Below are 27,873 nucleotides of genomic sequence, written 5' to 3'. Positions count from 1 at the left end.
GGTGGGTGGATGATGCCGGGTGCGGGGTCGCTGTGGAGTGTGAGTTGGACACGGAATCTATCCTTGGAGGGGGGAGATATCCGTTCCTCAAGGAGCCCACTCAGGCAGGACGGATCATTCAGGACCCTACTCCTGTGGGGCTCGGTTAGGACCCACGTCCTCTGTGGAGCCCTTGATTCGAGACCTCCATCCCCCCGTGGGACCGGATCACTTGTGAACCCCATACTCCCGTGCCCCATAGGGTCTTTTCGGTCAGATCCCTAGTCCTCTATCGATCCGTCATGATCCCAGCTCTAAGCCATAACTTCTGTCCTCCGCGAGGAATCACGTCCTCCGAGGGAACCGCTCAGTGGGAACCCCCGCCCCCGATAGTGCCCCCGGCTAGTGGGGATCTTGCCTTCCGTGGGGCCCAGGAGGAGGCCCTTTGGAACCCAACAGTCGGGATGTACATGTCAGGGAGAGCCCACTGCGTCGGGATCCATTCCCCTATGCAGATTAATGATCAAAAGATCCCGTTTTTCCAGAGGCCGCATCCTTTGAGAACCTAGCCCAGCAGAAGGAAAAGCTGCTGGGCTAGTGGTGTGGAGCGCTGGTCACTCACACATGGGCGATAGGCTTCCAATCCGTGACCCAATCCTGCCCATAAGGTTCCTTCCCGTTGGATGACGTCATGTTCTCGCCCCGCCCTTTCTTGGTTACGTTCAAGGCCTGGGGGCTCAGATGGTGAAGAATATGCCCGCAATGCGGGAGACGTGGGTTCGAGCCCTGTGTCGGAAAGATTCCCGGAAAAAGGGAATGGCAACCCACTCCAGTATTCTTGCCTGGAGAAGTCCATGGACAGAGGAGCCTGAGGGGTTAAAGTCCATGGGGTCGCAAAGAGTGGGACACGACTGAGAGACTAACACTTTCATTAACACCTGCTCTTCCTTTAAGGGGCTTGGTCTGTAGAAGGCGGGACCCTGCCCGCCTTGGTCTTTGATTGGCTCAGCCCTCGCCAGAGCTGCTTCCAGATTGGTTGGTTCATGTGTCTCTCCCCTCCCTCCCCGAGGTTTCCGCTTCCTGTTCTGACGGACGCGCCTGCCGTAACGATGATCGGGGACATCCTGCTGTTTGGGTAATTAGGGGGACCAGAGGATGGGACTTGAGGGCCCTGTACGGTGGGGGGCGGTCTAAGTAACCGTATTCTTCCTCTGCAGGACGCTGCTGATGAACGCCGGGGCGGTGCTCAACTTTAAGCTGTGAGTAGGCCGCGTTGGACCGTGGCTCCATCCGCGGGAACTGTAGCCCCGCCCCTGCGAGCGTGAGCCTGCCCTACGACCCCGGCCCCGCCCCCAAGTCCAGGACTCTAGTTCCGCCTCCATTCCGGTCCGTCCTTCTCCGATCCTCTGCGCCACCGCAACTTGAAATCCAGACTCTCAGTTCCCCCAGTATCCCTCTGCTCGGACCCATGAGAGCCTCAGGCCCATCCCCCGAGAATCTCTTAGCCCTAACGTGTATCCTCAGCCCCACATCTGGCACCCTCGGACCACCGCCTCCACCCCGTCGATGGCTGTAGTCATAGCTATGATTTGCGGGGCAAGTGGTGGTCCAGGGAGGATCACTGAACTGCTCGAAGTCACAGCAAACCAGCGGTAGGGCTAGAACTCTCCTCTGAGCTGGGGATCAGGGCCTGGAGACCAGGTGATGTGTTTGTCCTATTGAACGTGGACGCTGTCTGCTTCTCTTTGTAGGAAAAAGAAGGACACGCAGGGCTTTGGGGAGGAGTCGAGGGAGCCCAGCACAGGTAAGGCCTCCTTTCAGGACTCTGAAATTGGTACATTTCGGAGAGGACAGTTTTTTCTCATCAGTTTTAAGTGTGTGTGGTGAGGGTGGCTGGAGTTTGTGCTGTTCCTTCTACCCACCTTTGCCATCCACTTGTTTCTCTTACCAGGCCTCCTTGCATAGGTCAGCACTCATATCATTTTTTACAATTATAATTTTCTTCTGTGTGTGCTATCATCTGGCTAGTATCTACTTCTCACACTTGGTCTTAAGCTCCAGAAAAGAGGCTCCAGCTTGTTTTGGCTTCCTTGTGTCCTTGAAGTTCCAACATTCCAGTGTGAATGAATGAATATCCTCACAAATAGGTATTTTCTTCAGAATGCTGTTGTTATTGTTCAGTCGTTCAGCTGTGTTCAGCTCTTTGCAACCTCATGAACCAGAACCCCCACAGGGCCCCCACAGGCTTCTCTTTTCATGGGATTCTCCAGGCAAGAATATTGGAGTGGGTTCAGAATGCTGTAGACCTGTTTAATTTTTAATTAGATTAATTTAATTTTCAGTTAGATTAGCTTTCAAATAAGCCAGAAGGTATCATATAAAACTTCAGATGTAAATCAGAACATTCGACAACTTGGAGTTCAAGAGACCTTTTGGCATCTGTTGAATGGGAGCTGAGAAGCAGAACCCTATCGAAGTGGGGCCTGTGGACTCTAGCTTATCCCAGCCTCCGCCCCCTTTATAGCATTTTACCCGCCTGGCCTCTGGTGGCTCTTGAATATATACTTGCAGCTAAATTGACTCATGCAACTATTTGGAGTCTAATGGGACCTGTACCTGACTATTACACCCTTTCATCCGTTCATTCACCTAGCATTGATTGAGCTCCTGTTATATACTAGCTACTGTGCTGGATGCTGGGAACACAGCAGGGAACAAGACAGAGGTAATTCCTGCCTTTGGGTTGTAGTCACACAGAGTGGGACAAACAGTTCCTCAACAAAGAACAGACAGTAAAGGAGAAGAGGTAGGCTAGCAATGGGGTTGCTGCTTCAGCTTCCTTGTATGGAGGGAAGGCCCTCTGAGGAGGTGGCGTTGCAGCCAAACTCATGGGTGCTATGAGGGAGCATTGCATGGGGACAGCAGGAACCCTGAGGAGCTGTGAATCGGAACAGACCGTCTGACAGCTCTCCTTTATCCGGGGCTGGCCTGGTGGTGGCTGCCTTGTTAGGTTCTTCCTACAGGTATTTCATTCCACCTCTGTTTCTAAAAGGTAAGGAGCATTTTCCTGTGTTAGGAAACTGAGGAATGAGGAAACTGAGGCTCAGAAATGGAGCTCAACTTTTTTTGTGGCCACCCAGCAAATCAGTGACAGCATGAGGATTTGAGCCTGGGTGTTTCTGTCTCCAGAGATTGTCCTCTCAGTCACTAGACCATTCATCTGTCAATCATTCATACATGCGTGCATTCGTTCAGGAGTTGTGTGCGCTGCTTACCCACTATGTGTAAGGCACTATTCTAGCTTGGAGGTGGCAGGGGCATTGATGACAAGGATGGTCAGAACAGTGACTTTCCTCTGACTGGGGGCTTCTTGCAAGGCTCCTTCAAGCTAGGACTCTGTGTGGGCTGGTACCCCTGCAGAGAATGCTCCTCCCTGTCCATCGTCTGCTTGATTGACCCCTAATATCATAGTGACTTCATTCACCGAGAGCACCCTATATAATGGGCACTGGGCAGCAGACTTCCCAGTCCCCCGTCATCCCTGTTTACACCAGAAGAAACTGGGGCACACATAGGCCCCAGTCACCTGCGCGGAAGGACAGTAAGCTTCGGCCCATATGTAACATCCGAGCTTATGCACTTAATCAGTGAGACTTCTGACCCCACCCCACTCCTGACGCACGCCAGGTTGGGTACCCCGTTATAGCTCCCACAGCACTCACAGTGAATTATCAGTTATGTGGTTACTTGTTTAGTATTTGTCCTCCCTGTGAGCTCCTTGGAGCGGGGATACCTGTCTTATTCCTCCCTGTACTCCCTAGACTAGTGGCCTTTAATCAGCCTTTATTGAGAGGGAGAGAGGCCATTTTTGTGATCTGGGCTCAGAGAAGGGCCTCACCAAGCAGTGCCTTGCAGACATCCTGGGGATGGACCTGTCTCTGACATTTGTAGTCCGTGCTGGGCCAACACTATGGAGGGTGTGTTACATGTCACTAACCCCGTAACTTGGACAACACTGTTGTTTAGTCACTCAGTTGGGTCCGACTCTTTGCAACCCCATGGACTGCAACCCACCAGGCTCCTCTGTTCATGGGATTTTCCAGGCAAGGATACTGGAGTGAGTTGCCATGCCCTCCTCCAGGGGATCTTCCCCACCCAGGGATCAAACCTACGTCTCCTGCGGCTCCTGCATTGCAGGTAGGTTCTTTACCACTGAGCCACCAGGGAATCCCCTTTGGACAGTGCTGGACTTGTCTAAACTATGTTGAGCAAGACCTTGTGCTGCTTCTGTGCTTGGATGGTGCAGCAGCGCCAAGTGGCCATCAACGTTGGGTTGCTCTGGAAGTTTCTGAGCTCCTACCTGGCATTCCATACTTCCCGGACAGCCCTGGTCTGTGGATGGCACTTGGGGTGCCACCCTTGTAGAGCACCTCATCTGGATGCCTCATCTCATTCTGGAGGCCTTAAGAGGCTGGGCAGTCAACTCAAAACCCCAGAGAAAGGTTCTGGAACCCAGGTCTCTGGAATCTTCTTTTCCCCTAATATTTATGGTTTGTAGTTGTATCAGATCTTAGTTGTGGCACGCAAGATCTTCCTTGTGACATGTGGGATCTTTCGTTGTGGTGCACAGGTTTCTTTTGTCTGGTGTGTGGGCTCAGTAGTTGCAGCTCACGGCCTTAGTTGCCCTGAGGCATGTGGGATCTTCTTGCCCCAACCAGGGATCTAAGCTGCATCTCCTGTATTGGAAGGCAGATTCTTAATCCTTGGACCGCCAGGGAAGTCCCTCTGGAGTCTTCATGTACCAAATTCCCTCTCCTTGGAGTGGTTTCTTTTCCTTGGCATCAGTGTGTACTAGAGTAAGTCATCACCAAAGCAAAGCTCTTGTATACATGCCTGAGTTACTAGGCTTTTTCAGTTGTAAGGGGTTTCCCTGGTGGCTCATATAGTAAAGAATCCGTCTACAATGCAGGAGACCAGGCTTCAGTCCCTGGGTCGGGAAGATCCCCTGGAGAAGCGACTGGCTACCCACTCCAGTATTCTTGCCTAGTGAATTCTATGGAGAGGAGCCTGGCAGGCTGCAGTCCATGGAGTCACAAACAGTTGGACATGACTGAGCAACTAACACCATCACTTGAGTTGTAAATCCTGGAAACCAGCTCAAAATGTGTAAAGCGAATGGAAACATCCAAGGGTAGCATGATCTTCAGACACATGTGGATTCAGGGCTTAAAACAGACCTGTAGCACGTGGCCCTCCCCAGCTCTTCTTCCTCCTGGGTTGGCTTTACTCTCAGGCTGGCTTGTGTTAGTAAAGAAGACCCTCGACGCACATTTTTTCTGTGGAGGGCCAGATCATAAATAGTTCAGGCTTTGTGGGCCATCAGTCTCTGGTGCAACAGTTCACCTCTATGATTTGGAAACTGCCATGGACATTATGTAAATGAACAGGCATGGCTGTATTTTAATAAAGTTTTATTTACAGACATTAAAATTTGAATTTCATGTAATTTCTTGTGTCTCACTAAAAGCTTTGTTGATTTTTTTTTTTTAATCATTGAAAAAAAATTTTATTCACTCATGGGCTGTACAGAAGTAAGTAGCAGAGGCCAGTTTTGACCTGTGGACCAGCCATGGTTTTCCAACCCCTGCCTTAGAGAGTTGGGCTTCCATCTTCACAGCCCAGCAACCCTGGCAGAAAGCAGGTGCCTCTTTCCCAGTAGTTGGGGCCAAACTCGCAGGGCCAGCTCTCACTGGACAGATTTGGGTCATGTGCTCTTCCCTGAGCTACTCAGAGGCTGGGGGCTTGGTCCTCTCTGGGGGTTGATCGCTGGCAGCTATAGCCTGAGTGCTCAGGGTTGGGGAACAGAGGTGGCCCAAAGGACAAGCCATGCTGCTGCTGGGATACGGGGGCAGGGGGTGTGGGGCGGGCAGGGGCCACAGAAGCACACTGCAGTGCTGAAAACAGAAGTGTTAGCCCTGCTTGTGAAAATGCTTTCTGACTTCCCAGGTGACAACATCCGGGAGTTCCTGCTGAGCCTCAGATACTTTCGAATCTTCATCGCGCTGTGGAACGTTTTCATGATGTTCTGCATGATCGTGTAAGTCCAGCCGCCTGTCTCCTCCGTCATTAGCGCTCTCGGTGTCGTTCCCTAGAATGATCCTCCTGATGGGCGTTCTCTGTCCGGCCTGTCTGCACTTTTGTGTCATGATTTCTGCTTTCAAAGTAGCTCTCTCTGCTTGAGAGGAAACTGGGGTCTACAGGAGTTAAACTATGTCCCTGTAGTCCAGGCTGAAGCTTTGATTAGAACATGGCGTTCTCCAAGTCCTGGCTGTGCCCGGGGCCTTGGCGGGAGCTGTCAAGAGATGCCTTCCCTGGAGCCTGTGGCTCCGTCACCTCTTGCCAGCTCTGTTGTGCTTAGCCTATGCTTGGCGTTAGCCAAAGTGGAAAATATGGCTTGAGACCAGTGTGCTGCTGGGTTTTGCTCCCACCCTGCTGGAAGCCAGCAGAAGTGTATTCAGAAATTATTTCTGGCTTTTATGTCTATTTATATTTATATTTTTCTCATTAGGTGAAAAATACCCGGTTGGATTGGTTTTCCTTTCAGTGTCAGGGCCATAATTCCAATGCTGCTGTTAATGAATTATGACACTCAGGGGAAGCAGACTCAGGGGAAAAGAAACAAGAGCATCGGGTTCTAGGGCATGCTGGGCCCATCCCTGTGTCCTTTCTCTAAAGAGGAAGAGAATGAAAAGTTGGCTGTCTTGAGTCATTGAAATGCTGAATTTGGGGTTGCTGGGTGGTCCTTGTGTCAACCAAGTAGCTGTTTAAGGGGATGATTCTAGGATGTAGGAGGTCAGGTGAGCAGGGGTTTCTGTGCCACTAGAAAGTATTTTAGAGCCCAGAAAGAGGACTGTAAAGTATGCCTGACAAGTATTAATTCCACACTTATGTCTTGACTCTCTGCAGTCCCGTGGACTGTAGCCTGCTAGGTTCCTCTGTCCATGGAATTCTCCAGATAAGAACACTGGAGTGAGTTGCAATGCCCTTTTCCAGGGGATCTTCCTGACCCAAGGATCAAATCCGGGTCTCCTACTTTGCAGGCAGATTCTCTAGTGTCTGAGCCACCAGAGAAGCCCAAAAATAGGGGCCTAGAAAGGCCCCTTTGGGGAGTTTGGATGAGGCCTACCTAGGTACAAAGAGGGCTCATGAAGAGATCAAGGAATTTGCAGGAGTGTAGGAAGTATAACTAAATCCTCACAGAAAGTAGAAGTGTTGGGGAGCTCCTCCTTCATTCATTTATTAGTATTTATTTACAAGTGTCTGTCGAGGGCTGTGCTCCAGGATTACAGTTGAGACCGAAACAGCCACAGTCCCTGCCTTCAGTGAACGCATTGGTCACTCATACGGTTAAGAATCTGCCTGCAATGCCGGAGATCCAGGTTCAAATTGTGGATCAGGAAGATCCACTGGAGAAGGAAATGGCTACCCACTCCAGTATTCGTGCTGGAAAATCCCACAGATGGAGGAGCCTGGAGGGCTACAGCCCATGGGGTTGCAAAGAGTCAGACACAACTGAGTGGCTAACATTTTTCTGTCAGTGAATGCACAGAATAACAGGGGCATAGCAAGAAAATAGGAAAAAAATCAATTGCGAGGTGGAGAATTGAAGGGGGAGGCTCCCAGTTTAGGATGGTCAGGGAGAGGCTAAGAAGCTGCCATTGAAATCAAGACCTAAAGATCGAGAGGCAATCTGCCTTTTACAGAGCTGGAGAGAGGCATAGTAGTGCCAGCAGCAGCGTGTGCAAAGGTTCTGGGGCGGAGGAGAACTCATTATGTTCTCATCATTTTCTCTGTCCATCGTCTTCATCATCCTTTCTTACCTGACCAGCTTTCTTCACTGCTTGTCTGCTGGCTTGTGGCCATCAGGATGGCAGCCTCAGGCTTCGTAACCTCTCGGCTCAGCCCAAGGCTAGCTTAGCCAGTAGCCTAGGATCCTGATTTTGATTGTGACTTTTTATAGCTCCCTGACCTAGGCCAACTCTTTCAGCCTGTGCTCTTGAGTGAGGGAAGCTTTTCTCCAGAAAGGGCTCTGTCAGGGAGGCAGCGACCGACTTTTTCAGGCTGTTAGAAAGTGGAAATCACCTAAATCTCCAAGAATAGGAGAAGAGTCAGGTAGCTCAAAAGATACTCTTATGACCAATGGTGATGACATCATCACTGATAACATGTCTACACAGAATGTTTTTTTTCTTCTTGGCCATGCTGCATGGTTTGTGGGATCTTAGTTCCCCAACCAAGAATAGAACCTGGGCCCTCGGCAGTGAGAGTGTAGAGTCCTAACCACTAGACCGTCAGGGAATTCTGCCTCCCCACTCCCACCCACACGCACACCCAGGAAAATGTTTAGAAAGTAAAAAGGTGGGCTATCACCTGTAGGTACACTCTGGCATCACACTCTGGTGTTGTGACTCGCACACAGTAACACTGACTGAATGCTGAATGAGTGAGCGAGGGAAGTGACTGCCCGTGCGGAATCGGGAGGATCTAGTCCAGCCTGTCCACTGAGGCAACCGTGCTGTGACTGCTGAGGAAGGCAGCGGGTCCAAGGGGATGGTTCACTATTCTGTGCACTCACTTTTGTAATTGTTGGAGCTGAGCTCAGTTGGAAATTTTTAAAAAGTCCTAAAAAGCTTGAATCAACCCTGAATTTTCATTGGAAGGACTGATGCTGAAGCTGAAGCTCCAATACTTTGGCCACCTAATGCACAAAGTTGACTTATTGGAAAAGACCCTGATGTTGGCAAAGACTGAGAGCAGGAGGAGAAGGGAGCGACAGAGGATGAGATGGTTGGATGGCATCGTCGACTCGATGGACATGCTGCTGCTGCTGCTCCTGAGTCGCTTCAGTCGTGTCTGACTCTTTGTGACCCCACGGACTGCAGCCCACCAGGCTCCCCCGTCCCTGGGATTCTCCAGGCAAGAACACTGGAGTAGGTTGCCATTTCCTTCTCCCATGCATGAAAGTGAAAAGTGAAAGTGAAGTCGCTCAGTCATGTTCGACTCCTAGCGACCCCATGGACCGCAGCCCACCAGGCTCCTCCGCCCATGGGATTTTCCAGGCAAGAGTGCTGGAGTGGGGTGCCATCGCCTTCTCCTAATGGACATGAGTTTGCGCTAACTCCAGGAGATGGTGGAGGTCAGGGAAACCTGACGTGCTATAGTCCATGGGGTCACAAAGAGTCAGACATGGCACAGTGACTGCACAACAGCAACAAAAAGCTTGGAATATAGGGAGAAATGGAGAAGGCAGTGGCAGCCCACTCCAGCTCTCTTGCCTGGAAAACCCCATGGGCGGGGGAGCCTGGTGGGCTGCAGTCCGTGGGGTCACAAAGAGTCAGACACGACTGAGTCACTTCACTTCACTTCACTTCACAGGGAGAAAGGTGTCTGAATGTTTAGAGACCAAGGGCACTGATACCTGCAACTTTGAAACATATCCAAAATTATGTAGATGGATAATTGGGTGGATGAACGGATGGATACATGGTAAAGTGAAGCGTTAATTACAGAATGTAGGTCGTGTGTTTGTGGGTGTTTGCTGAACTGTCCTTTTAACTCTTCTTTATGTTGAAATATTCGTAAAAAATTATGGGCAGGGGAAGATACGGAGAAAAGGAAAGTGTCAAACCATGGAAAAAGATTTTAAGTAAAAAGTGGAAGTCAGTCTTCACAATTGAGTATTTTGTAGTATTTTCGTATGGTTGTGCGCCTGTCACCTCTAGTCCCAGAATGTTTTCATCCACCACAAGGGAAACCCACTACCCATTAAGCAGATCCTTCCCGTCCCTCCCTTTCCCATCCTTAGGCAGCCACTGATCTCCTTCCTGTCTCTGTTGGATTTGCCTGTTGTCATGTTCCACACTGATGGCGTCATGTGTGGCTTTTGGTGTCTGGCTGCCTTCGTTCAGCGTAACGTCATCTGCGTTCTTCCATGGCGTAGTGTGTGTCACTGTTTCATTTCTTTCTGTGACTGAATAATAGTCCATTGTATTGATAGGCCACAGTTTGCGCGTCGGTTGTTGGATATTTGAGATGTTCCCACTTTTCGGCTATTTTGAAGAATGCTGATACAAACGTTTGTGTACAAGTGTTTATGCAGACTTAAGTTTTCAGATCTCTGGTATATACCCAGGAGTGGAATTGCTGGGTCATATGGTAACTATATTTATCCTTTTGAGGAACCGCCAGACTCTTTCAAAGTGGCTCAGCAATTTACATTCCCACTAGCAGTGTCTGACGGTTCCAATTTCTGCATGACCTTGCTAATGCTTGTTATTGTCAATCTTTTTGATTATAGCCTTCCTAATGGATGTGAAGGTTGATTTACATTTCCCTGACAGTTAATGACATTGAACTATTGGCCGTTTGTATATCTTCTTTGGTGAAATGTCTGTTTGGATCTTTTGCCAGTTTTTAGTTGGATTATTACTAAAGTTGTAATTGGAGGGGTTCTTTTTAAGTTCTGGATACCAGTCCCTTATCAGATAAATGATTTGAAAGTATTTCCTCCCATTTGGTGGATTGTCTTTTCAGTTTCTTGATGGTGTCATCGGAAGCGCAAAATTCTACAAATTTGATGAAATCCAGTGTGTCTGTTTCTTTTATCGCTTGTACTTTTTGTGTTATAGCCTCAAAGTCATTGCCTCATCCAAGGCTTCCCTGGTGGCTCAGACGGTGGTTCAGACGACAAAGAGTCCACCTTTAATGCAGGATACCTGGTTCGATCCCTGGGTCAGGAAGATTCCCCTGGAGAAGGGAATGGCAACCTACTCCAGTATTCTTGCCAAGAGAATTCCATGGACAGAGGTGGGTCAGAGGAGCCTACAGTCCGTGGGTCGCAAAGAGTCAGATACGACTTTCACTTCACTTTTCAACCTAAGGTCACAAGGACTTTCACCTAAAAGTTTCTTGTAAACGTTGTATAGTTTTAATAATTGGGTCTGTGATCCATTTTGAGTTAACTTTTGTGTATGATGTGAAGTAGGGATCCAGCTTCTTTCGTTTGTATGTGGTGTGACTCAGTTGTTCCTGCCCCATCTGTTGTTAGTTTTTCAAATAACCGTTTTTATCTTGGAAAGAGTTAGGTTTATAGAAATGTTGCAGAGATAATACAGAGAATTCCCTTATACTATTAATTGACAGCACAAGGGTTAGGGGAGTCGACTGTCCTCGAAGTTGAAAATCCAAGTGTAACTTTACAGTTGGCCCTCCATATCCACAGTCCTGCATCCACAGATTCAGCCAACCTTGGATCGTGTAGTACTGCAGTGTTTCAGTTCAGTTCAGTCGCTCAGTCGTGTCCGACTCTTTGCGAACCCATGTATCGTAGCACGCCAGGCCTCCCTGTCCATCACCAACTCCTGGAGTTCACTCAGACTCCGTGATGCCATCCAGCCATCTCATCCTTGGTCGTCCCCTTCTCCTCCTGCCCCCAATCCCTCCCAGCATCAGAGTCTTTTCCAGTGAGTCAACTCTTCGCATGAGGTGTCCAAAGTACTGGAGCTTCAGCTTTAGCATCATTCCTTCCAAAGAAATCCCAGGGCTGATCTCCTTCAGAATGGACTGGTTGGATCTCCTTGTAGTCCAAGGGACCCTCAAGAGTCTTCTCCAACACCACAGTTCAAACGCATCAGTTCTTCGGTGCTCAGCCTTCTTCACAGTCCAACTCTCACATCCATACATGACCACAGGAAAAACCATAGCCTTGACTAGACGGACCTTAATCGGCAAAGTAATGCCTCTGCTTTTGAATATACTGTCTAGGTTGGTCATAACTTTTCTTCCAAGGAGTAAGCGTCTTTTAATTTCATGGCTGCAGTCACCATCCGCAGTGATTTTGGAGCCCAAAAAAATAAAGTCTGACACTGTTTCCACTGTTTCCCCATCTATTTCCCATGAAGTGATGGGACCAGATGCCATGATCTTCGTTTTCTGAATGTTGAGCTTTAAGCCAACTTTTTTGCTCTCCTCTTTCACTTTCATCAAGAGGCTGTTTAGCTCCTCTTCACTTTCTGCCATGAGGGTGGTGTCATCTGCATATCTGAGGTTATTGATATTTCTCCCGGCAATCTTGATTCCAGCTTGTGCTTCTTCCAGCCCAGCGTTTCTCATGATGTACTCTGCATAGAAGTTAAATAAGCAGGGTGACAATATACAGCCTTGATGTACTCCTTTTCCTATTACTGTTGAAAAAAATCCAGTTAACCAAACCTTAGATCCTGTAGTACTGTGGAATTTACTATTGAAAAAAAGACAAAATCCACGTATAAGTGGTCTGGTACACGTTCAAACCTGTGCTGTTCAAGAGTCAACTGTGTATATTTTTAACAACTCTGTAGTTTTCCCCTGTAGGCCTGTATCATAACCTGTATACCCATTCCCAAACTTCATGAACATTTATCCAGTTTCTAGGCCTCTCTTGTTCCAGATTTTTTCAGTTAGCGGTTCTCTAATAATTGTTTACTCAAAGGTCTTTTTCATTTATGAAAGTCACCATTGACTTGCAGTGATAGAGCATGGGCTAAAATAAGATGTAGATACTTTTTAGAAGAGTTACTTTTTTTAACGTGTACAGTTGAGTGTTAAGTGTGTTTATGTTGTTGTGTAATAGAGTTGTAAAATCAGAAAATGGTGCAAAATAATCTTAGTAATAGAATGTGTCTGACTCTTTGCAGTCCCATGGACTGTAGCCCACTGGGCTCCTCTGACCATGGAATTTTCCAGGCAAGAGTACTGAAGTGGGTTGCTATTTCCTACTCCAGGGCATCTTCCTAACCCAGGGATTGAACCTGCCTCTCTGAGTCTCCTCCATTGGCAGGTGGGTTCTTTACTACTGGTGCCACTTGGGAAGCCCATAGTAATGGTAACCAGAAAATATTTCGTGACAGCGTTTTCAAGGCTACAGCTTCCCATCCTCATGGAGGTTTGCCCTCTAACTTTTCCAGGCTGTTTGGTTCCTGAGCTCCAGATGCAGAACCGAGAACACACCTTCTGAGTCTCTCTTCCTCCGTTCCTGACGACTTCGAGAATGTTTCTGACCGGAAACCGAGTGACCTTCCCAGAAAGTCCAAGCTTGTGGTGGGTGGAAAAAATGTTCGCCAAGATGTACACGGTTTCCCAGCCACATCACTGTTTTCTTTTCAAAGATATTTTCACTTTGATCGCTGCCTTGAAATGCTGTCTACTTAAGGAGTCTGAGGAGAGTGTATGTAAAGGGCTGGGATAATGTTGCATTCCCCAAAGATAAAAGAACCTGTTTAATCAGAGCAGAATCTCTCTTCTACCAGGCTTTCCCTGGAAACCCATTTCTGTGTCTTTCTTGGTTTATTTTTAATGACCATCCTTTTTTGGTTCGAGTTACACGGATTTGTAAAATCTTTCTTATCCAGGGATCTGAAGCAGAAAGGTTGGCTTTTTGGTTTGATGCAGCCTCTTATTGCACTGTGTTTGTGATGACTGAGCAAGTTCATTGTTGCTGGGTCAGTGTCCAGATTCCTTCCCCATCACAATGGACTGTGCTCGGCCACACGGTGCCACTAAGGTTGCCCCAGGACTTTGAGGGTGAAGTATTATGGATTCCCATGGAAGAGAGGTGCAGAGCAGTTGGCAGGGTGAATGGGGGTTTTATGAGAAACTTTACCTTGCCTGGAAGCCCTCTATTAAAGTAGCTTTTGGGGACCATTAATTGTAGAGTCTTTAGAATGAGAGTGATTTATGTGGTGGTACTGGGATCCAGTTCTGAAAGCTTGGGTTTTGGGGTCTGCTTTTTAAGTGGATGATTTCAAAATTGACAAACAATAACCCTCATTTGAGGAAATACAGCATTTTGCACAGAAGCTTCTTTGAATCTGAGTCCGAATTTTATCACCAGTGTGGCCGTCTGGTGGTCAGCACCTGGATCCTGCAGGTGTTTGATTTATTTGTTGTGATGTGTGGAATCCAAGCTTGTAGGTAACCTGGTGGGAGGAAAAAATAAATATGAAGGCTTTTAGAACTAAGTAGGATTGAAAATAAAGCTCATTTCTAAAAAGGGCCTTTTGTTTATACATTTTTTTAACCAAGAAGTTGACTTTCTTATTTTACTTATTATTTTTTTTGTCACTGTCATTGGGTTGTTTAAAAATTGTTTTATTGAAGTAGAGTTGATTTAAGATGTTGTGTTAATTTCTACTATAGAAGTTGACTTTCAGTTTGAGTTGTTGCAGGCTACACTGTGGGGAACACCTAGGGTTTGTTTTATTATGGAGGCTTTCAAACAGTTAGAGAAGAAGCACTGTTAGATACTCCTTTTCAGATTTTGTTCAGTATATGTTGGGCACGAATTGGGCAATTAAGATTTTGATGGGCTGCACCTGGAAGAAAGGAAGGAGCGAGAGATAATGGAGGGGTTTTGCTAGGCGAGGTTCACAATCACTTATCCTGTTGCTCAGCTAATTCATTCTGTTGGGTTGGCCAAAAGTTTCTTTCGGGTTTCTCCATAACATCTTACAAACCCAGACAAACCTTTTGGCCATCCCAATACTTCATTGCTTCTGTCATTTATTCCCTGATCAAATCCAGGCTGAGCATCGTCCCATGGTTTGTAAGTTGCGGGGAGCGGGGCTGCTGAATTGAGCTTCACCCAGGCTGGTATTCTCGTCAGCAGGAACAGACCTGCCAAGATCTTGGCTGGTCAGTCCTCAAGCCATATGAATGGTGCGAGGAAACCTCTCTGCCTTATTCAGACCCAATGCTGAGGTTTCAGTGAAGCGAGGCATTTGTGCATCGTGGAGATGAATCGAACTCAGAGAAGAGAATGCTGTCATCGAGATTTTTGCTTCAATAGTTGTATTTTTCTCTGGAGAACTATCATCTCATTGTTCAGTTCTTATAAGCAATGGAGCTTTGGGGGATGCACATCAAAGGCTGTTAAACATTTTTAAAGTGGCAACTCGTGGATGTGTATCTTTAGGAAGCTTTTCAGGAACCCACATTGGCACCAAAGGTTACCTGAGTTTGAGTTTAGGGTGCATAGGATCCTACAGCATGCAAGTGCTGGTATTCTGAGTCTAAAGATGTGGGTTCAAATCCAACCTCTATGTCTTGCTAACGGGGCCTTGACTGATTGCTTCTTCCATGGAAGCTTCCCTGTAAGCTCCTTCTTCCTTGACTGATTGCTTCTTTCCTGTAAGCCTTCCCTTAAGCCATTTTAAAGAGTTTTTGCATCTGTAAAATGGGCTTGGGGGAAGGAAACAGGGGGAGGAGTTTCTTGGTGGCCTAGTGGTTAAGACTTCTCCACTTTCTCCACGTTGACCGCCTTGAGCGCTTTCACCACTGTGCCCCCAGGTTCGGTCCCTAGTTGGGGAACAAGAGTTCCCCCAAGCCATGCGGCGCGACCGAAAAAAAATGGGCTGAAAGTCAAAGCTCTCAGGTTAGCTGTAAGGCTCTGTCACCCTGAAGGCAGGCCAAGTGCTGGACTGGGTGGCACAGTCGGCACTCAGCGCTCGTGTGCCCTCGCTGCCTGAATTTCTCCCGTCTTGCTTCATTCATTCCGACGGTCCCCACACAGACTGTGAAAAGAACACTCACATGATTTCAAACATTGGAAACAACGTCCAGCATGGAAGACCTTTCATGTCTTCCCATTCCTCTTCTAGCATTTTCCTTATACATACTGGTAATTTCTACAGTGGATAAGGCAGTTTGGGTTCTGCTGTTTTTTTTTTTTTTGATTGAAGTATAGTAGATTTATAATGTTACAGGTAGATAGCAAGGTGATTCAGTTGTATACATATCTATACATTCTTTTTCTGATTCTTTTCCATTATGTAGTTCTCTGCTCTATACAATAGGGCCTTGCTATTTCTCTCTTTTGTATATAGTAGTATGTGTCTGTTAATCCCAAACTCCCAGTTAATTCCTTGCCCCCTTGATAACCATAGTTTTGTTTCCTGTATCTCTGAGCCTCTGCTGTTTCCATTTCAGCATCATTTCCTTCATATTTTCTCGGCTGCCAGAGAGGTCTCATCATTCCCATTTTTAATTCCCAAGGAGCATCGATAAAGCTCTCTAACCTTGGCCCTTTCATATGTACTTTGAACTTGGGCCGTGTCCGCTGTTATAAGACCACCATGGTTGTGGCCTCCGCCGGCTTCTCTCGCTGGAAATTCCCAGAGCTCCCAGGGAGGCTCCATTGTCAGCTGCCACCACCGTAGCTTTTGTTTGTTTTATTTTCTTTTAAAGTTTCTTGCTGCCAATGCCCGTTCATTGTACAAAACTTATGAAGTACAGCTTTGCTATGAGGGAAAAAAGCACCCATAATCACTTTCCCCCGGAGAATAGCACTCTGGGTACACATTCTTCTGGCCCCTTTTCCCACTGTGCATTGGGTATGGTAGATACCTTTTCTCTACACAGATAGTATTTGTGTATCCTCTGGCCTGCTTTCCTCACCTAATAATATGACCACATTTCTGCATTTTTTTCCCTTATGATACCATTCTTATTAATTGCAAGTAATTCATTGTGTGGACATACCGTAATTAATTTAACTGGTCCCCAGCTGATGGAGACTTGAGTTGTCTTTAATTTTTGAGTATTATAAATAACACAGCAGTGGACATCTCAGTATATCATCCCTAGTGGCTTTTTGGAGTCACTTTAAAAAAGAGTTTCCACTCCATATCTTGTACTAACTTATAATGGAAAAGAATCTGAAAAAGAATACACACACAAAAACACACAAATATATATATAATGGAATCACTTTGCTGTACACTTGCAACTAACACAACATTGTAAATTCACTATACTTCAATTTAAAAAAACCCAGATATCAAAAAAAGATAGGATGGTAAAATGACTAAACTTATCATAGCTGCTGCTGCAACTTAACATATAGAAAAACACAAACATTTTGACAACTTTAGGCTAAGAACCGCCCCCACCCCTGGAAATGAATTTTAGGCACCTTACTTCTTGTCTTTGTTAATATTCATTTGCTCCTATGGTATGTATTATTTATGCATATATACATAATACTTAATTAACGTACATACCAAAGAACTTGGTTCTAAGTCCCTGTCATCTGTGACTGGGAGCAGTGTCTGGCACTTAAGCAGATTAAATTTGCTTAATCTGTGAGCAAGGATGAGGTTTTCAGCTCCACCCAGATAACTGTCTTAGGCAACAGCAGCTGACTTCATACCAGCTGGCTTTCCACCTTAGCCTTGATAGTTAACCATCCTCGGTTCAGTTCAGTTCAGTCGCTCAGTCGTGTCTGACTCTTTGCAACCCCATGGACTGCAGCACACCAGGCCTCCCTGTCCATCACCAACTCCGGGAGCTTACTCAAACTCATGTCCATCAAGTCAGTGATGCCATCCAACTGTCTCATCCTCTGTCATCCTCTTCTTCTGCCCTCAATCTTTCCCAGCATCAGGGTCTTTTCAAATGAGTCAGTTCCTCACATCAGGTGGTGAAAGTATTGGAGTTTGAGCTTCAGCATCAGTCCCTCCAATGAATATTCAGGACTGATTTCCTTAAGGATGGACTAGTTGGATCTCCTTGCAGTCCAAGGGACTCTCCAAGAGTCTTCTCCAACACCACAGTTCAAAAGTACCAATTCTTCGGCACTCAGCTTTCTTTATAGTCCAACTCTCACATCCATACATGGCTACTGGAAAAACCATAGCCTTGACTAGACGGATCTTTGTTGGCAAAGTAATGTCGCTGCTTTTTAATAAGCTGTCTAGATTGGTCATAACTTTTCTTCCAAGGAGTAAGCGTCTTTTAATTTCATGGCTGCAGTCACCATCTGCAGTGATTTTGGAGCCCAAAAAAATGAAGTCTGACACTGTTTCCACTGTCTCCGCATCTATTTGCCATGATGGGACCAGATGCCATGATCTTAATTTTATGAATGTTGAGTTTTAAGCCAACTTTTTCACTCTCCTCTTTCACTTTCATCAAGAGGCTGTTTAGTTCTTGACTTTCTGCCTTAAGGATGGTGTCATCTGCATATCTGAGGTGATTGATATTTCTCCTGGCAGTCTTCATTCCAGCTTGTGCTTGATCCAGCCCAGTGTTTCTCATGATATACTCTGCATATAAGTTAAATAAGCAGGGTGACAATATACAGCCTTGACATACTCCTTTTCCTATTTGGAACCAGTCTGTTGTTCCATGTCCAGTTCTAACTGTTGCTTCCTGACCTGCATATAGGTTTCTCAAGAGGCAGGTCAGGTGGTCTGGTATTCCCATCTCTTTCAGGATTTTCCAGTTTATTGTGATCCACCCAGTCAAAGGCTTTGGCATAGTAAATAAAGCAGAAGTAGATATTTTTCTGGAACTCTCTTGCTTTTTCGATGATCCAGTGGATGTTGGCAATTTGATCTCTGGTTCCTCTGCCTTTTCTAAAACCAGCTTGAACATCTGGAAGTTCATGGTTCACGTATTGCTGAAGTCTGGCTTGGAGAATTTTGAGTATTACTTTACTAGCGTGTGAGATGAGTGCAATTGTGCAGTAGTTTGAGCATTCTTTGGCATTGCCTTTCTTAGGGATTGGAATGAAAACTGACCTTTTCCAGTCCTGTTTCTACTGCTGAGTTTTCCAAATTTGCCGGCCTGTTGAGTGTAGCACTTTCACAGCATCATCTTTCAGGATTTGAAAGAGCTCAACTGGAATTCGTCACCTCCACTAGCTTTGTTCATAGTGATGCTTTCTAAGGCCCACTTGACTTCACATTCCAGAATGTCTGGCTCTAGGTGAGTGATCACACCATCATGATTATCTCGGTCATGAAGATCTTTTTTGTACAGTTTTTCTGTGTATTCTTGCCACTTCTTAATATCTTCTGCTTCTGTTAGGTCCATACCATTTCTGTCCTTTATCGAGCCCATCTTTGCATGAAATGTTCCCTTGGTGGTTCACAGAGCAGACCCAGTTTTACTTCCCTGGATAGTTAGGGGAGAAATCATTGCTGGGCTCCTTGGGATTTCTCTTAAGCAGCTGCAGGAGATGTGGTAATGAGATTGGCCTTCCTCTGAAGTGGTTAGATTTGAAAAGCCAGGGAGGTGTTTCCTGTACATGTCACGCATTTTCATTAGCTCCTTCTTAACCAAGTCTGAGTTCATGAAAGATTTGACAGACTACCTGATGTTTTCCTATGTTGATGAAAGACACGTGCTATTTGTGTATAAAGCAAAAGGCATGCTATTTAAAAAAAGGGGTGGGGGAGGGGGACTTCCCTGGTGGTCCAGTGGCTAAGACTCCATGCTCCCAGCACAGGGGGCCTGGGTTTGATCCCCAGCCCAGGAACTAGATTCCACATGTTTCAGCTAAAGCCCAGCATAGCCATATAAATAAAAATAAAACATAAATATTTTAAAGAAAAGATGTAAATTCTACTTGGGGGTTTGTTTTCACCATTCCCTTGATTTTCATTATGCAGAGGAAGGCACTTTATCCCCTTCAAGCCCATTTTTGGCACTTCAGAGTTCCTGGAAAGGAGTCTGGTTCATAGCAAGTATTCCTGGATGAGAAATTGGGCGAAAGGGTCTGTAGCAAACTGGAAATTCAAAGTCTACATTTTTCAGTAAGAAAACAGCAAGAGCTCATCAGTGTCTAGCCCCGTGGCTTTCTTTCTGATCAGTTGATTGGTTTGGGATTGGACCAGGGCTTGGCAAGCTGCTTCCCACATCTGGCTTCCCTCCTGTCTTTTTGCTGCCCGCCACCTGTCTCTTCGTGGTCTAGGAGGTGGAATGGTATGTTTTTAAGTGGTTGAAAAGCAAATCAAGATGAAAATGGAAAGGAAATTCATGTCTTTTCATCCATAAAGTTTTATGGGAACTTCGTCGCACCCATTTGTTTGTGTATCATCCATCAGTGGATGCTTTCAAACTGCAAGGACAGAATTGAGTCCTTGAGACAGAGACCATTTGACCCACAAAAGTGAACATGTTGACTGGCTGGCCATTTACAGAAAGGTTGCCTGCCGGTCCCTGGACTGGACAATTAAAGACAACAAGGATGTGCTGTGGGTGGATCTTACTCGTTTGTGTCTAGTGTGCATTCGTGTCAGTGGCTGTTAGTGGTATAGATGGGTTTCCACGTGGTGCTAGCAGTAAAGAACCCACCTGCCCATACAGGAGGCCTAAGAGACTTGGGTTCAGTCCCTGGGTCTGGAAAATTCCCTGGAGGAGGAAATGGCAACCCACTCCAGTATTCTTGCTTGGAGAATCCCCATGGACAGAGGAGCCTGGCGGGCTACAGTCCATGGCGGCTACAAAGAGTTGGACATGACAGAAGTGACTTTGCACACGTGGGCCACAAGAGTGTGCTGGAAAGGTTGTAGAAGTTATTTTAGGGGGAGTAAAGCACGGTGCATTTGTTAGAGTTTATTGTGTTGAGTCAGAAAACAGATGGGAATGAAGGTTGCAGCGGAAAGCACGGTGGAGATCTGGCTGAGCCCCTGGCTCCGGCACTGACAGACCCTGACTCGGGGCTGCATCTTGGCTCTTCTTTGCCCCCACGTCCTTGACTGTGATACAGAGACAGCAAAGCAGAGAGCTTTGACCCGTGTCTGTGACCTGCCTGATGTGGGGCAGGCACTCAGTGAAATGATGTGGTCATTTCATTAGGGCCAGTACATTTTAAGTAATCCTTTTAATATTTATGTATTAGTTTGGTTTTCGTTACTGCAAGCGGTCTTTTCTCTAGCTGAGGGGAGTGGGCTTCTCACTGTGGTAACTTCTCTTATTGGCTCTAGACACTTGACCTTCAGTAGCTGTGGCACAAAGGCTTGCCCCACGGCGTGTAGAATCTTCCCAGACCAGAGATGAAACCATTGTCCCCAAGACGAGCAGGCAGATTCTTAACCACCAAGGAAGTCCCGTACATTTATCACAAGACATCCTCAGCAGGGTTTTGCGAGGCTTAATTGAGATGAGGCCTTTGTCTTCTCTCCCTGCCATGACGAACTGTCACAGATTGAGTGGCACCAACAGACACTTCTTCTCTCATAGCTCTTGGAGACTGCAGGTCCAAGACCAAGATGTCAGCAGTGTTATTCCCAGTGAGGCCTCTTTCCTCAGCTCAGATTGCCGCATTCTTGCTGTATCCTCACACGGCCTTTCCTCTACGTGTGCTTCTTATAAGGGCACCCGCCGTTTTAGATCAGGGGCCCACCCTTATGACCTCTTTTAATGTTAGTTCCCTCTTTAAAGGGTTTGTCTCCACATACAGTTCAATTCAGGTTTACAGCTTTAACATGAATTTGGACAGGGGCACAATTCGGTCCATAATAGATGGTCAAGGGTCTGGGCTGTAGTAGATAACTCAATAGCTATTAGTTCACCTACTTGGCTAATAGTATGCTTTGAGGCATTAAAAAAAATTTTTTTTATTTTAGAAGAATTTTTTGATTGGGTTTGTTTTTCTAGTGTGTTGACCAACAACCCAATAAAAAAAAATGGGTAGAAGACGTACTTAACAGACTTTGCTCCAAAGGAGACATCCAGATGGCTAATAAATACATGGAAAAAAGTGCTCAATACTGCTTATTATTAGAGAAATGCAAATCAAAACTACAGTGAGGTTATCACCTCACACTTATGAGCACAGGCCTCGGAACTTGTGGTGCACAGGCTCAGCTGCTCTACAGTGTGTGGGATCCTCCTGGATCAGGGATCAAACCCATGTCTCCTGCATTGGCAGACAGACTCTACCCATGAACCACCAGGGAGCCCTAAAACAGCACATTTATTATCTCACAGTTATGGAGGTTCAGTTCAGTGCAGTTCAGTTCAGTTGCTCAGTCGTGGCCAGCTCTTTGCGACCCCATGAACCGCAACACACCAGGCCTCCCTGTCCATCATCAACTCCCAGAGTTTGCTCAAACTCATGCCCATCGAGTCGGTGATGCCATCCAACCATCTCATCTCCTGTCGTCCCCTTCTCCTCCTGCCCTCAATCTTTCCCAGCATCTTTTTTCCCAGAGTCTTTTCAAATGAGTTATCTCTTCATATCAGGTGGCCTAAGTATTGGAGTTTCAGCTTCAACATCAGTCCTTCCAATGAATATTCAGGACTGATTTCCTTTAGAATGGACTGGTTGGATCTCCTTATAGTCCAAGGGACTATCAAGAGTCTTCTCCAGCACCACAGTTCAAAAGCATCAATTCTTTGGTGCTCAGCTTTCTTTATAGTCCAACGTTCACATCCATACATGACCACTGGAAAAACCATAGCCTTGACTAGACGGACCTTTGTTGGCAAAGTGATGTCCCTGCTTTTTAATATGCTGTCTAGGTCGGTCCTAACTTTTCTTCCAAGGAGTATGCGTCTTTTAATTTCATGGCAGCAGTCACCATCTGCAGTGATTTTGGAGCCCCCCAAAATAAAGTCAGCCACTGTTTCCGCTGTTTCCCCATCTATTTGCCATGAAGTGATGGGACCGGATGCCATGATCTTAGTTTTCTGAATGTTGTTAGAAGTCCAAAATGAATCTCGCTGGGCTAAAATCAAGGTGTTGGCAGAGCTGGTTCTTTCTGGAGGCTGTAGGGGAGAATCTGTTTCCCTTCCTTTTCCAGCTTCTAGAGGCTCTCTGCATCCTTGTTTATGGCCCCTTCCTCTGTCATCCCAGCCAGCAGGGGCTGGTCTGATCTTTCTCATGATGCCTTCTCTCTCATTCTGACTCTTCTCCTCCCCTCTTCCCCATTTAAGACGGCTGTGGCTACACCAGGAACATCTTTCCATCTTAAGGTCAGCAGAGTTGCAACCTTCCTTTCAGACATGTGCAAAGTTGCTTCAGTCATGTCCAATTCTTTGCAACCCTGTGGACTGTAGCCCACCAGGCTCCTCTGTCCATGAGATTCTCCAGGCAAGAACACTGGAGTGGGTTGCCATTCACTCCTCCTCCATTCCCTCCTCATCTTCCCAACCCCAGGGACTGAACCTGCATCTCTCATGTCTCCTGCATCGGCAGGTGGGTTCTAGTGCCACCTGGGAAGCCCCGTTCCTTCCATCTCCAATCTTAATTCTCCCTGGACATCAAACACTATATACAAGTTCCAGGGATTAGGACAGGGCTGTCTTGGGGGCTGGCTTCCCAGGTGGCTCAGCGGTAAAGAATCTGCCTGCCAGTGAAAGAAACACAGGTTCAGTCCCTGGGGCGGGAAGATCCTCTGGAGGAGGAAAGGGCAACCCACTCCAGTATTCTTGCCTGGGAAATTCCACGGACAGAGGTGCTACCATCCATGGGCTTGGTAAAAGATTCAGACAGGACACATCACATCAAATCTATGGGGGCCCGAGGCATGGGGTGTTACTTTGTCCGACAGTAAAAATTTTTGGTTTTGCAGACAACACCGTCTCTTAACTATGCTACTTGCATTTGCCACACACAAAACCACACAAACACATGGGCCTGGGTGAGTGGTTTCTTCTTTCCCTTTTTTTGTCTTGAACTCATGGAAAATTTCAAATGCACGCAGAAGTAGACCAGTGCAGAGATTCCGTGTACCCATCAGGGGATGATTTTTAAGTCTTTCTCATATTTTGGTGTACTTGACTAATTGTCTATACTGCAAATATCTATTACTCGTGTAATCAGGAAAGAAAAGAAAAACCACAAAGAAGTAAACATCCGAGCATCCAGGAAACATGAGGAAAACCAACACTGCGTTTTGAGGTTAAAAAGGAAAAAGATGCAAATAGACCTTATTAGAACCTCCATCCTTTTCTGCAATCATCATGAGCCTGAGTGGTAGGCAGAGATCAGGACATTCTCAGGGCAAGCGAGATCTCAAATCATATAAACTTGGGTAGGTCAGACCCTTCCAATAGAACCTGCTTGCGCTTGTCTCCTGACCTTTCCCCCTTAAAGTTGCATTGAGATAAGAGATTCTTGTCTGGGCCATCTGATGCAATAATCCAGTTCTGCTTTAAGGCAAGTAGACTATAGTTGCCTGGATGGTGGGTGGGGGTGGGGGCTGGGTGATCCCAGGTTTGACCACTTTGCTTCTTCACTTGGGAGTTTGTGCTTCAGTGACCCTGGAAAGCTGAAAAACGCATGGAAGGTTCAGGAAAGGCCAGAGGAAATTTTGACCTGGTCCTGTGCATGTATTTTTGTGTGTATATTTCTGAGAAGTTCCACTGGGGATCTTTCCTCCTGGCTTCCATCTGCTTCCATTTGCTGCCCCACCCCCAGAGGTCAGTCTCCTCATTTGATTTTCCACATCAACCCCTTGACTTTCATCTGCTCTTTAGAGAGATGGCTTATACCTGATTAGGTTCCTGTGTTTCCCCATGAGTCTGGGAACCCTGAGCTCTGGACCAGTCATCATCTTGCCTCTCTCAACTTAAAAAATAGTCACAACCTGAAAGTTGACAGTTATGTTTTATTCAATGGGAAGTTTTAGGACTTCAAGCCTGGGAGACAGCATCTCAAGTAACCCTGAGAGAGCAGCTCCAGGGAAGCAAGGGGAGGAGCCAGTTCATGAAGTTGTACAACAAAGGGCATAAAGAGAGTATTGTTAATTAAAGGAAACCTGCTATCTAAAGGAGGAATTTAGCCCTTTTCTATGTAGGGGAAGAAGCAAGAGTCTGGGCTCACTGAAATCATGCCTTCTATAAGTATCTCAGGGAAGCCTGGCACGCTGCAGTCCATGGGGTCGCAAAGAGTCAGACATGACTGAGTGACTGAACTGAACTGAATATGTATCTCAGCTGTCTGGGGCCAGCGTCCTGTGTCTTTTTTACATTCCAAGTTCCCCACTGCTGCCTCATGGCTGCAGGGTCACAGGTATTGTTTTCTTTCCTGGTTTCCCTTAGGGTTCAGAAATTCACTGATTGTGGCCTCCTTGTTTATTGATATGGCAGGACTGCTCCATTTCTCACTCCCAATCCAGCCACATGACTCTGACCAGGTCTTCTGAGGAACCAAGTCACCCAGTTGGAGAATTAGGTGACCAGCATGACAGACAGGAGTGGAGAAAACCCACTTAGTGATGGCGAGAAATAAGGCTGGCCAGGAACATGGGAAATGCACGTGTATGGTGTGTATTCATGTATGACATGTGGTGTGTGACAGAGGACCTCAGTAGGCCAAGGACTTAGGCAAGATGAACTACGGGACCACTCCGTTTTTAGAGCAGGCGGAACAGTAAGATTCAAACCCTGTGTTACAGCTGCCTGGAGTAGAAAAGGCCCATCATGGATAAAAGCTACAATACCATTATCCTTTATCCTGCAGTTCCTTCACTGAACTTCTTATTTTACTTTTGTAGACACTAAAATAAAACAGTTCACTGGAGAATTAGTGGAGTGACTGATTTTGTTTCTTTGCTCCTGAGAGTAATTGAGAGAACAGGCAACTATAGTAAACAAAAGAATAGCCTCTGGTTCAGTCTAACAGATGATTAGATCATCACAATCAAAAGATTAGGTTATTTGAGCATTTCAATAGATTATACACTATTTTAATAAGATTTTAAAAAATTATACAATTTTTAAAGGTTCCTTTTCTTTTACAAAATTACTAGCTATATTCCCTGTGCTGTACAGTACATCCTTGTAGCCTATCTTATCCCCAGTAGTTTGTATTGCCTACTCCCCTACCCCTATATTGCCCTCCTTCCACTCCTTTTTATGATTAATATTCCAGTGTATAGCCATCCACTTCGTTTATCCAGTCATCAGTGGATGGGCATTTGGTATTTGCATGTTGCACCTATTAAGGATAGAACTATTACAGACATTTACCTGCACAAGTTCATGCCAGTGTATGCTTTCATTTTTCCGCTGGTGGTCGAAGGAGTGGAATGGCTGAGTTATGTAGTAACCCAGGCCTTCTTAAAGCTTTACTCTGGATCAGGCGGAGTGTGGCTTCTACTGCGTCCCCTAGACCAGAGTGAGTTGCAGACCTCCACACAGAGTCGAGGAGAAGAGCCTTACAAGGGTCCAGAGGGCTTCAGCAGGGTCCTCATGTCGAGCCCTCAGAGTGGAACCTGACATGTAGGAGGTACTCAATAAATATTACATGCTCCCTGTTGTCATTCGCTTGATTACTAAGAATAATACAAAACTGGGGCCATAGGGAAAACATAAACTGGTAGGACTTAGGTTGACAACCATCAGCCAGCCTGGCAGCAGATCCGTCCTCAGGATTTTGGAGATTATGATTACAGATGAACAGTATTTGAGTCAGAAAGTGAGAACTAGAGGCTACTAGAGGTCACAGTGACCACCAGCACTGGCCAGGATCATCAGGAGGCATCCCATATTCATTCCAGAAAATGTGGGACTTCAGGCAAAATTGTCAGAATAAAAAGCACCTGTGAGAGAAAGTGCTTTGGTTTCTTTCCTTCCAGTATTTTTTTCTGTGAATTATGTGTGTAAGCATATATTGCATATCTTAATAAAACTAGATTGTAAGATATATAGTTTATATGTTACATTTTATCATTTAACATTAAATTAGGAGCATTTTCCCATATTGTTCAGTATTGGTTTATAATGGCTACATGATCTAGCTAGTTGTATGTCCTTTTACTTAGTAATTTGGAAAGTTTATAATGACACACAACTTGGTGAATTTCTACATGTTGCACACATCCATAAGACAAGACCACCACCCAAATGGAATTACAGGATCCTCTGATCTCTTCTAGTCCATAACCATCCCGTTTTCATGAAATGATTCCCAGTTTATCTATATACCACCTTATTACTGGACACATAGGTGGCTTCCAATCTTTTGCCCTTAAAAACGATGCTGCTGTGGTGATCTTCCTTGTAAGGACACATTTGTATCTGACTGCTTCCTCTGGATACATTTCTAAAAGTTGCAAAATCCCGAGTCAGAGGGTGTGAATGTTTGGAAAGGCTCTCAGTTGAAGTGCTGCGTCCATGTCAATCCTGTTACTTCAGAATTCCCCTCCCTGTGCTTCTGCTACGCTTTGCCTGGACAGTGCACTTATGGTATTGTATTAATGAGCCCCTAACCCATTTTTAGGACTTGGCTTCAAAACTAGCTCCACAGGGGACTTCCCTGGTGGTCCAGTGGTTAAGAATCTGCCTTCCAATGCAGGGCATGCAGGTTTGATTCCTGGTTGGGGAACTAAGATCCCACATGCTGCAGAGCACCTAAGCCCTCACCCCCACGCCACAAGAGAAGCCTGCTCACGGCAACAAAAGATCCTGAGTGCCACAACTAAGACCGGTCGCAGCCAAGTAAATGTTTAAAATGGGTAACTACATATTCTCCATACATCTGTGTGTGCCCATGTTCTCCTCATGTGTATCTTTAATGCAGTGCTTCATTTATTAAATATTTGACCCTCCACTGTGTGACAGGTCTGCATAAATATGTCTGGGTGTGTGTACACAACTACCATGTATCTGGATGAGACGTTCATTCACTCACTTCACATGTAGTTAATAAGCACTCTTCTGTCTACTGGGCTTTTCTGATAGCTCAGTTGGTAAAGAATCTGCCTGCCATGCAGGAGACCCTGGGTCAATTCCTGGGTTGGGAAGATCTGCTGGAGAAAAGGACTCCAGTATTCTTGGGCTTCCCTTGTGGCTCAGCTTGTAAAGAATCTGCCTGCAATGCGGGAGACCTGGGTTTGATCCCTGTGTTGGGAAGGGAAAGGCTACCCACTCCAGTATTCTGACCTGGAGAATTCCATAGACTGTATAGTCCATGGGGTCATAAAGAGTCGGACATGACTGAGCGACTTTCACTTCACTTCTGTGTACCGGGCCTCCCAGATGGTGCTAGTGGTAGAACCACCCACCTGCCAATGCAGGAGACCATAAGAGACACGAGTTCAATCCCTGGGTTGGGAAGGTCCT

The 27,873-nt window shown here is 46.2% G+C and overlaps 1 protein-coding gene across 2 annotated transcripts; it reads left to right on the top strand.

Moving 5' to 3' along the window:
• Positions 1,030-14,071, top strand: SMIM7 (small integral membrane protein 7). 2 transcript variants are annotated; one of them, XM_005682137.3, is made up of 5 exons: positions 1,030-1,114; positions 1,197-1,238; positions 1,731-1,783; positions 5,986-6,076; positions 12,984-14,071. In XM_005682137.3, the coding sequence occupies exons 1-5, from the start codon at positions 1,089-1,091 to the stop codon at positions 12,997-12,999; spliced, it is 228 nt and encodes a 75-aa protein (XP_005682194.1). In that variant the 5' UTR covers positions 1,030-1,088; the 3' UTR covers positions 13,000-14,071. The 2 variants fall into 2 exon arrangements, with proteins under 2 accessions (XP_005682194.1, XP_013820475.1); XM_013965021.2 differs by lacking the exons at positions 1,030-1,114; positions 1,197-1,238 and adding an exon at positions 1,308-1,631.

The sequence above is a fragment of the Capra hircus genome, chromosome 7 (assembly GCF_001704415.2).
Source record: "Capra hircus breed San Clemente chromosome 7, ASM170441v1, whole genome shotgun sequence".
NCBI classification, from domain to species: domain Eukaryota; kingdom Metazoa; phylum Chordata; class Mammalia; order Artiodactyla; family Bovidae; genus Capra; species Capra hircus.
This window is presented reverse-complemented; position numbering and strand designations above follow the sequence as displayed.

Coding starts and splice junctions, on each gene's coding strand:
- SMIM7 (XM_013965021.2), top strand. CDS start 1,546: ATGGCTGTAGTCATAGCTATGATTTGCGGGGCAAGTGGTGGTCCAGGG. Junction 1,632..1,730: donor GAAGTCACAGCAAACCAGCG/GTAGGGCTAGAA, acceptor TTCTCTTTGTAG/GAAAAAGAAGGACACGCAGG. Junction 1,784..5,985: donor GTCGAGGGAGCCCAGCACAG/GTAAGGCCTCCT, acceptor CTGACTTCCCAG/GTGACAACATCCGGGAGTTC.